Below are 10,486 nucleotides of genomic sequence, written 5' to 3' on the forward strand. Positions count from 1 at the left end.
AAACTCAGAAATCAGATTTTTTTTCTCAAATTTCTGAGTTTAAAGTCACAATTTTAAGAAAAAATCAATAATTTGAGAAAATAGAGAGAAGTCTGATGTTTTATAAAACAAAGCTTAACTAAAACGTTAGAGAATGCTGTCATCGAGTGTGACTCAAATGATGCTGAGCTCTGATTGGTGCACAGACGTACGTGACATCATCTTATTTCTAACCAGCTGACAGTCGACTGAAGTTTGAGCTCGGCCACAGAGACTTTGTTCTGAGGTAGAACTGTGGTCGAGGAATCTAACCAGGAAACGGTTCCTCCGAAGGGAAAGTTCCTGGGCTCTTGAAAATGGTTCTGTAAAAGGTTCTGAGGTGGAGAACGGGCCTGAAGTGATGATCTATCAGACATCTAGCAGATCTGTCAGAGCTGCATTCAGGTCACATCACAGACGATCGATCAACATGTTGGAACGTCTCCAGATGTTTGTCTGAATCGAGCAGACCCGGCTGAACCTCCACTGAGCAGATCGTGTCTGCAGATGTGACTGAATGCAGCTCCGACACAGCCGCTGGTTTAAACATCATCTTTTCTTGGATCAACCAACTTTTTCTCTTTATAACAACAACAACAAAAAAAACACATTTTTTTCAAATGAGAGTTAAAAACAACAAACTGAGGTTAAACAATGAAACATGAGCTACAGCTTTGTTCAGTAGTTCTTTTGAAATTTGGACCATAACACTTCCGTCTCCCGCGTCGCTCCAGTTTCAGTTCAGCCGACGAAGCATCAACTTAATTTTGCTGCAGCATGTTTTTGATCTGCTTGGAGGTCGCCTCGTCGTTCAGATGTTTGGTCGTATACCTGCAGGGACGGAGGAGGCACTTCGGTTATCAACACACAGTAATAATCAGAATGTCAGATCAGGAAAGTCTCAGGTTAATGATGGAGTTTAAATTAAAAGTCACTCAAGTCAAAATGGGGAAAATCAGTATTCTGCCATTCAGACACTGATCAGACCTGATACCAACATCTGTCCTGAGACCAGGTGTGATCAGATCTCACCTCTCTCACAGGAAGGACGAAGTAAGAAGAATCTGACAGCGACGGAGTTTCACTAAGGTCATAAAGTTTGTTTCAACTCAGAAACTCTTAAAATCAGTAGTTTTGTTAAAGGAGTCTGGTGATGTTGTGTTACTGGTTCAGCTGATGGATCAGCTGAACTTCTTCTTCTTCTTCTTCTTCTTCTGTGGTCATGTGCAGTCTCGGGTGTGTGGATCTCAAATGTGCCTCATTCACACCTGTACTCCGAGCTGTCCACCTGTAATCTGATTACTCAGGCTGGATGTTGGTACCGGGTCTGAACCGGTCCTGACTGTGTCTGGTCTGAACTAACAGACTGCTGTCAGACCTGAGAGCGTTGAGTAATCCCTCCACACTGCTGGGCGGCTGCTCCTTCAGCACTCTGATGCAGCCTTTCATCTGGTAACGAGCAGACAGCACAGTTAATTAGTGTGTGTGTGTGTGTGTGTGTGTGTGTGTGTGTGTGTGTTCTTTCCTCTTACGTCTATATTGGAGGTCTTAACGAAGGCTCCGGCCGGGTGAACGTGGTCGTACAGGATGATGACGCCGACCATCACACGGAGGCAGAACAACACCGTCTCCTCACTGGCAAAACGACTGCGGTACTCCCTGCGCACACACACACACACACACACACACACACACACACACACACACACACACACACACAGTGTTGGTTCAGGTCTGAGGCAGGTGGCTGCGATGATGCGTTTAGGAACGCGTCGGGACTCACGGTGTTTCCAGCATCACTTTGCAGACGCTCGCCATCGTACTCAGACAGTCTGTCGTGTTTTCGATCGGGACGTCCGGGTTCTGCAGGACAATAAAGTTTCATTCAATAACAACTTTATTAAAGTCTCCAACATTAACGGTGAGTAATGTATATAAAACCATGCGCACAGGCGACTGTTCGTTTTAGATCTTTTAATTAAGTACAAAGACAACAATGTAAAAGTACACATTGCCATGTTCTTTAAATATCAAAAATAAACTTACTTAGAAAACCACATAATATAAACCTCATATAAAATAAAAAGGGTGTTAAAGTGATATGAAATAAGAAGCAAATATAACTTAAATATATAGAGTCAGATACAAGAGAAGAATTGTGAGAATAAAGGAAAAATATTTTCCATTAAATCTGACTGATTGGAGTTCGAACATTAATATAAACCATTTTAACCTTGTGTGGAAATTGTATGACTCTCGGCTCTGGAGCGCCCCCTGCTGGTGCTTCAGTGAGTAACAACACAGACAGACTCTGGTGCTGCAGCGCCGCCTGCAGGCTGACGTGGTCACCACACCACCAACACACACAAACTACATTCTATGATTCAAATTAAACTGTGACATGTTCGTGTTTCCTGTGTGGACTGAAACTACCAACATAAAATACAACAAGATAGAAATTAATGGTTCAGTGAACAACATTAATTTCCCATCGATGCAACAAAAAAGATATTTAAAAGAAATGATGCCTTTAGTTAATTTATACAATGATATTTTAATTTGCCTCTGTATTTATTTACTTTACTTTCCTATTCAATTTCCATTCTTTTATTCAGTATTTCATTTCTAAATTAAATGAGATAATTAAATGAAACAATAGATTAATAAATTAAATAGTAAAACAAATTGAATATAACCCCGCGACCCTGCAGAGGATTAAGCGGCGTACATATAATGTGTACAGATGATGGATGGATGGATGGAAATTGAATATAAATAACTTGGGGAATTAATTAAAAGGCAATTTAAATCAGGGAGATAAATTCATGTCACATTGTGTAATTTAATTAATTCCTTCGTTTGTTTTAAGTGCACAAATTAATTTATTTAGCCATTTATTAATTGATTTTGTCAGTTTCAGGTCTCCATACGCTAAGTTAATGATCCAAATTTAATTAATTAATTAATTAATTAGTGAACTGTTTAATTAACACATTTATTTAGAAAAACGATAAATACAATTAATAAATTATTAAACCGAGAGATTAATCTACAGACAGACTCACATCTGAGACGAACTTCGACGTGGCGTCGCTCAGCGTCTTCAGCATCGGCGTGGCGCTGGCGTAAAACAGAGACATCCGATTGGCCAGCTCGTTGTTGACCTCATTTCCTGCGTCGGCCTGGAAAAAAAAAAAACAGTGATCAGCTGAACATCGTCTCATGTCACAACGTCAGAAATAAACTATAGTCCCTTAAACCTCTACGGAGGCCTGAAACTGCCAACTTTTAATTCTCTTCTGTATTTAATTACCTGCTTGTTTTATTTTCTCTTTAATTTATTCAGTTATTCATTTTTAAATTCATTTATATGCAAGTTTCTGTGTTACTTTCCAACATAATACATACATAATAAATAAATAAACAAAATGTATAATTAATAAGTATTTAGTTGGATAAAATGGTAAAACAAATAGGGAAGAAACAAAAACATACTTTATGTCACATTTAATAATAAATGACCACATTTATGTTTTGTTTTATTTTGCTTTTTTAACTATTTATTTGTCCAGGTTTATATTTTATATTTTGTCAGTCTCAGTCCTCCAGACACATGGAGTGTGAAACAGTTTAATATTTGAGGCCTCGACATGAAACATTCTCAGGACGTCTGCGTGTCTGAACGCTGCAATGATGTCACTGATGGTCGCTGCGATGATGTCACTGATGGTCGCAGTGATGATGTCACTGATGGTCGCTGTGATGATGTCACTGATGGTCGCAGTGATGATGTCACTGATGGTCGCTGTGATGATGTCACTGATGGTTCGTTACTCACCGACAGGTTGTTGATCCGCATGCGGCTGATGGTTCTGCGATAGTAGCTGAAGTCATTCTGGATGGCCGGGTTCGTCATCTGAGACAGAGAGGAAGAATCAGATCCGGTTCTTCAGTTACAGAACCAGCAATAAGCTCATCACAATAAAGGATGTAGAGGAGAAGAGGAGGTGGCGCAGGTAAAGATAAGGTGGAGGAGCACCTTGAGCTCGTCGAAGCGCAGCGTGAAGTGCATGATGTGAGCGAACTGACGAGCCAGAGCCTGTTTCTGCTCCAGGTGCTGAGTGGGAGTCGAAGCCGAGCTGGTGAGGACGTCCAGGAGACACCGCAGACTGGACTCTGACGGGAGGAGGAGAAACAAAAACTCCAATCAAACATGTGAAAACAGGAAACAGTGAAGGGAAATATTCCACCAAATAAATAAATCAAATACAGTAAGAAATAAACGTCTCAATAAATAAATTATATTAATTATAGCAGAAACTATAATAACACAAATTTATACATGAGTTATTTTCTAATTTAATTTGCTTGTGTATTAATGACTTTGTTGTTAGTTTCCCATTTACATTTTTCACTTTCAAATGTATTTATTAATGTATTTACATTTTTTGCACAATAACACAGAACTAAATTAATTAAACTAAAACAAGTCCTAATATAATTTTTAAAAACAAACGTAAATAAATCCAAAACAAAAATATCAGTCTTTGCCTCATTTTATAGATTTTATAGATTAATTCATAGTGATAATAATAAGTTTTATCTTTGGTGCATTTAAAACAACAAATTCACTCGTTCATCGACCCCCCTGTCCTTTATTTTGACAGTTCCGGTCCTCCATATAAACCACTTCCTGGTGATTTAGCTCATTAACAGTGGATCATAAACTGTGAAGTTTGTCCTGAGGGGACAATATAACTCCAGCACATCTCATGGACACACTGTCAGTGGACAGAAATCACAGCAGGAAGTTATTCAGAGAGGAAGCTGTCGTCAGGTTGTTACCGAGCTTCTGGGAGAACTCATAGAAGGTTTTCAGTTTAGTGACCAGAGGAACAACAGCTGCCCAGGCTTTCTCCTGGACCCCCTCCACTCCAGGACTCTGGATGGCCTGAACACACACACACACACATGAATTTACTAATAAACTCTTCTGTGTTTGTAAAGTAACTACATCTGTCAGACAGGTGCAGCTCGTGCTCACCTGTCGTATCTCCTCTCCTGCTCCTCTGTACGCCTGCAGGTCGTCCAGGATGACCCGAGCCTCCATCAGCACCTGGCTCACCTTCTCCCACACCTCCGTCTCTGACTGTGTGGGCTCAGCATCTGTGAGGAAACGTAAGTGTCCTCATCATCACTCACTGCCTCACCTGTCTCACCTGTCTCACCCCTCCCTCTCTGGATAACACTGAGGTGCAGCATGTGATCTAATGATGTCATTAGCTCCGCCTCCTGCTGATGAATACTGAGGTTCAGGAAAGTGTTTAGAGACGTAAACAGACGATCACCTCCGTCTGCAGCTCTTTGGAGCTTTTTAGCCTCTTTTAGCTCCTGCTTTTAGTTTTGCAGCACATTTCCTGTTCACACCTGATATCAACATCCATCCTGCGTGACCACCTGTGATGTGATGTCACTTCCTGCTCTCACAACAAACCTGTCCATCACTGAGACAGACAGACTCCATGTTTGTGTGTGTGTGTGTGTGTGTGTGTGTGTGTGTGTGTGTGTGTGTGTGTGTGTGTGTCTTACTCTCAAAGTCCAGGAAGAAGTTTCCACCATTGTTGTCGATGTCTCTGGTTAACACCTTGATCAGGTTCCCCATGCTGTCAATACACACACACACACACACACACACACACACACACACACAGTATACTGTCAGCTGATGTGTTCATGGGAATAGAAATCATGACTTGCTGATTTAAAGAAAAATCTAAGCGACACACTGCAGACTAACTTTATTTACACCTTTTTTAAAGCTTCACTGTAGCTGCTGAGCTAGACCGCACGTGTCAGCTGTAAATCTGGTCTGAGATCAGCTGTGATGTGTTCTGTCCTGCAGACTGTGATCACAGCAGACGAGCTGATGGAGACATCTGATGTTTTAAATCAAGTTTCAGCTGCTTCAGTTGTTCAGCAGAACGCTGCAGCTCTGTTTGACTGTGAAGCTCCTGAACTGTTCTGTGGACTATCACACTTCACCTGACTTTATATCATCAGGAGGAGGAGAGGAGGACTTTATATCATCAGGAGGAGGAGAGGAGGTCTTTATATCATCAGGAGGAGGAGAGGAGTGGGTGAACTGTTTGGGTGAACTGCTCCTTTAAATACCGCAGTCTGGCTGTTACTCAGCAGTAACGACCAGTCGACCAAAATAAAGGGATGAAAACAAGTGAGAGCTGCAGAAAGCTGCTCATCATCTTTAAAAGCCTCAGCCGTGACATGAAGTTCAGAAACTGATCATTTAATTAGTTGGTTTTTTTTTATTGTGTAGCTCCAGAAATGTTCAGTGAACTATGACACTTGTCGGTGTTTTTGAGGGAATGTTTTCTTTAAAATGGACAAAATGGAAACATTCATTAAAAACAGGATCTGTAAAAACTTCCAACAGTCCTCAAACGAACTCTCGACTGGAGACGTTCACGTGAGAACATGTAACGAAGTATCTGATCTTTAATTAGAGCCACTTCATCAACATCAGACAGAGAGCGATGAAAGTGTTCATCGTTCATGTTCGACTGCTCAGATGACATTTAATTTCCCACTTAATTCTCGCCGTGACTGTGAAGTGAAAGTTCACAGTGAGAAAGTGTGAAAGGAGCAAAAATAAAAACACGCCCAGAAACAGTTTTAGGAGTTGTGAGGCGTAAACACACATTTCTGTCTGAATGTGCAGCGTGTTAATGTGGACACAGGAACACAGGTTGTTAATGCAGCAGCAGTCTGGAGCCTCGATCTGCGACTTTGTGCTTTTAATGACGCACTTCATACAAAAGCGAAGCAAAATGAGATTTTAGACACATTTCAACAAACCATCACACACACAGTGAACCTGCATCGACCACAAAGACTATTACAAACCTCAGTGACGCACCGGAGGTTCAGGTCGATCAAACTCATGCAAACTTCATTCAAACAATCTGAACTTTATTCTGAACTCTAACCCAGATCCCAAAGTTTCCACTGATACCAAACATGTCTGGCTGAACTTCAGTGAAATGCTGCTAAAGTGACGCAACAGAGAGTAAAAAACATGGAGTCTGTGGTCTGAGTACCAACGTGAGACACGGTAAACAGAATATGATTTACTTTAACAACCTGAGAGCTACTTACTGTGAGAGTGACGGGGATTAACGAAGCTCTAACACTCTGCAAGATAAATTCAGCTCAGTAAAGGTCGGTTACTCCTCAGACCGGCGCAGCGTCGTTTGAGTTGGAGAGCTGCAAACTGAACTGGAAGCAGCGTCTTCTCGTTGAAAAACAGTGAAAAGAGGAAGTGATGAAGTCTCTGAAAGTTTGGCCTAAATTTAAAACAGAGGAAGTGAAGCAGACTGAGCTCAGATCAGGTGAAACACGATGCAGCGGCGAGCAGCAGAGACACGACGCCGCGTCAAACTGCATCAAACCGTCACAAGAGCCATTATTAACACGTTGTTTCATCCTCAAGTAACTTTAATTAATGATCATCGTTCAAAGATCGGTTGTTTAAAAGACGTGAATTCATCCTGCACTTGAAGGCATCTCATGTTTCCTGTGCAGGTTATATGATGAGTTCAGGTGCGTTCAGATATTCTCCTCGTACAAACTCAGCTGTGAGTCTCAAACTGATAAAGTATAAAGCTCGACAGAGGGAAGTTAACACATCGTTAGTGATAATCACTCAAAGTATTCAGCTCAGGGTTCCAGAACATATTGTCTCATTCTCACGAGCAGATTCATGTTCATATTTATCTGTAAATCACTGAAAGTGATTGTTTACAGTTTTGACCTCTGAATGTTTCACCATTTATTCTCCTGACCGGACCTGAAACTGTCCCAGCAGCTCACAGTCCAACATGGTCCAACTTCACATGTAGTAACAGCTTCACCCAAGATAAAAAACTAAAAAAACTTAACACGAGTTTTTCAGGAGAAATATTCTGGCGCCCGTTTTGTGACCTCAGAATATCTCGTGACACATCGACACATTTCAACTCGTCTTATAACTAAACGTGCATAAAGTCACAAATACAGAACAAGAAAACTAATCCGTGGTGCGACATCACGGTCTCGTCTTTAATATGTTCATCCTGTACATACAGCTTATTTCACACATTTAACTGAAAACACATCAACACTCAACACAGTGCTAACATGCTAACATGCTAACTGCTTCCTGGGCTTTAGGACTACAGACTTCAGCTCTCTGTTGCCAAAATTCATAAACCTCCATAAATGTACATAATTTTAAAGTGTTGCATGAATAAACTTTATTTTGCTGTTGATGAAATGTGATTTTTCTCTGGCAGAAGCCGGAGGACACATGGAGAGGGGAGACAGACTGCTCACTGTGACCAGAACATATTAAAGTCCAACATGGAGGACATTAAAAAGTTAAAGTTGTGAGTGATTAACGAGCTGCTGCTGCTCAGGTTAAACTGACATGTGACCTGTCAGGTAGTTGTCAGAAACATGTTGGCAGGAAGACGCTCTGAAACAAACTGACAGGTGAAAACACAACAATTAAAGTTTCAGTTGTGTTTCTGTTTTTGTTTCAGAGTATGTTGATGAATCTATTTATGTTCTGTGCGGGAGGAAGGTTCTGTTACAGAAGCCTCTCTGGACACGTCTCTTATCTTTTAACACTGATTAAAGGAGCAGTCTGTAGATTTAATGAGCAGAGAAACATCTTCACTGACTCAAACAAACTGAATCATCAGACTGTCTTTGTCTGCATGACTGAATAAACCAAATAATCAAACTGACTTTAAAGGACAACACACTTTATACTGCGTTACCTTGTTTATATGTGGCGGACCCTGCCACCTGTCTAGTTTCATCAGTGTTCTGAGACCATATTTTCCTCTGAAACCAGCTTGTTTATTCACTGATGGAGAAAACTTTGTGTTATAACTCAATAATGTTGTAAATATTAAATTTCTTCTTGAAGTCTACGTAGCGCCTTTAAATAATAGTGTGTGTCTGTAAATAATAAAATAATGATAATTTTCTCATCATCAAACTCAAATATGTTAATTTGACTATTTTACACGACAAACATTTGAGTAAATGTTTGATATTTTTGGTCAAAAATGACCAGAACAATCGATCAGTTTATTAAAACGATGCAAATTGAATATCAATAATATCAATAATATCAATCAATAATCAATTAATTGACTGACTGCTGCAGCGGCAGCAGTACTTTTGGTACTTTAGCTGGTAATACTTCTTTACAAGTGTAACTGAATACATTCATACTGTTCTTTGCTGTACTTGTACTTCACTTGAGTATTTACGTCTCCTGCTCTATACGTTCACTCCACAACAATACTGTACTTTTTACTCCACCACTTTTATTTGATTAATAACTTGATTATCACTTTAGTTACTACTTACTTTGCAGATTACATGCTGGGTGAATTTTATATCAGATATTTTAAGACTTGTACTCGAGCTTCCTTTATACGTGTGACTTTCACTTTCACAAAGTAATATTTTAACACCATATCTTTATTCTTTACTAAGTAAGACTGTTTGGTACTTTTACAACACTGTTGACTAAATCAGTTACTTTCCATCCCTGGTACTTGAGTAGATATTTCCACCTGTGTGTTGCTGCGGATGTCTGGTTGAGTGTTTCCTCCGCAGAATATAAGTACCCAGTGTGAGTATAAGTACCCAGTGTGAGTATTAGTACTTGGTGAGGATTGCTCGGCCTCCTGTGAGGCTCCAGCAGCGGACTGACACCAGGAGGCTGCTCGGTGTGTGACGTCACATACCTTCAGTAAACCGCCGTGATGTTGATGGTTATTGATCTGATCTGTGAGCGGAAGTAATAAAGTGGACCGTCACCTGTTGTGACGTCAGTTAAACTCGGTAAAAAGTCGAGTTGTGTAGTTTTAGAGTGTGAGTGACTCTCAGCAGCAGCAGCAGCAGCAGCAGCGGAGTCCTGCAGGACCTGACATGTCTGATCCGAGACCAGGATCCACCCTGAGAGGACTGAACCCCCCTCCAGATCCCTCAACACCTCCTCCCTCCTCCTCCCCCCTGATCACCCCCCTCCCCCCCGCTCCTCACCTTCTGATAGGCGAGCTGATCGATACGTGCGGATCGATACGGTGTGTCGGGGCTCCGGCGTGTCCGCGGTGGTCCAGGTGTCTCCCGGCGGTCCGCCTCCTCTACATGCTGAGTGAGTGTGAACCCGGAAAACAGCCGCGCGACGCGCCGTTAACTATAAAAGGAGTGATTTCCTCAGGAGGAACTGAGCTGTGAGCCAATCAGAGAGCAGCAGCTGAGACTGAACCTCACAGTAACTTTACCTCTGATACTTGATTACATGTGTCGCCTGAAAGTTACTTTTGATATGTGATGATATATGATTTTCATCTCTAATCTCATCATCTCAACTTCGTTCTTGTTTGTTCTT

The 10,486-nt window shown here is 41.1% G+C and overlaps 1 protein-coding gene across 2 annotated transcripts in view; it reads right to left on the minus strand.

The window, feature by feature from the left end:
• The window catches only part of LOC119010670 (CYFIP-related Rac1 interactor B-like), an 11,397-nt gene extending 1,120 nt beyond the window's left edge, over positions 1–10,277 (minus strand). The window contains exons 1-11 of one of the 2 annotated variants that reach the window (XM_037083027.1): positions 10,138–10,277; positions 5,608–5,681; positions 5,063–5,184; positions 4,864–4,969; positions 4,058–4,194; positions 3,857–3,934; positions 3,084–3,200; positions 1,802–1,881; positions 1,551–1,677; positions 1,397–1,467; positions 1–849 (exon numbers count right to left, since the gene is read on the minus strand). The exon at positions 1–849 is cut by the window's left edge and continues 1,120 nt beyond it. In XM_037083027.1, coding sequence (XP_036938922.1) covers positions 780–849; positions 1,397–1,467; positions 1,551–1,677; positions 1,802–1,881; positions 3,084–3,200; positions 3,857–3,934; positions 4,058–4,194; positions 4,864–4,969; positions 5,063–5,184; positions 5,608–5,680 — 981 coding nt within the window. In that variant the 5' untranslated portion in view covers position 5,681; positions 10,138–10,277 and the 3' untranslated portion in view covers positions 1–779. Of the gene's footprint in view, positions 850–1,396; positions 1,468–1,550; positions 1,678–1,801; positions 1,882–3,083; positions 3,201–3,856; positions 3,935–4,057; positions 4,195–4,863; positions 4,970–5,062; positions 5,185–5,607; positions 5,682–7,191; positions 7,828–10,137 lie in introns of those variants that run through there. The other variant, XM_037083028.1, reaches the window with a different exon arrangement.
• Positions 10,278–10,486: the final 209 nt, after the last annotated feature.

Source organism: Acanthopagrus latus, chromosome 21 (assembly GCF_904848185.1).
Source record: "Acanthopagrus latus isolate v.2019 chromosome 21, fAcaLat1.1, whole genome shotgun sequence".
Taxonomy (NCBI): Eukaryota; Metazoa; Chordata; class Actinopteri; order Spariformes; family Sparidae; genus Acanthopagrus; species Acanthopagrus latus.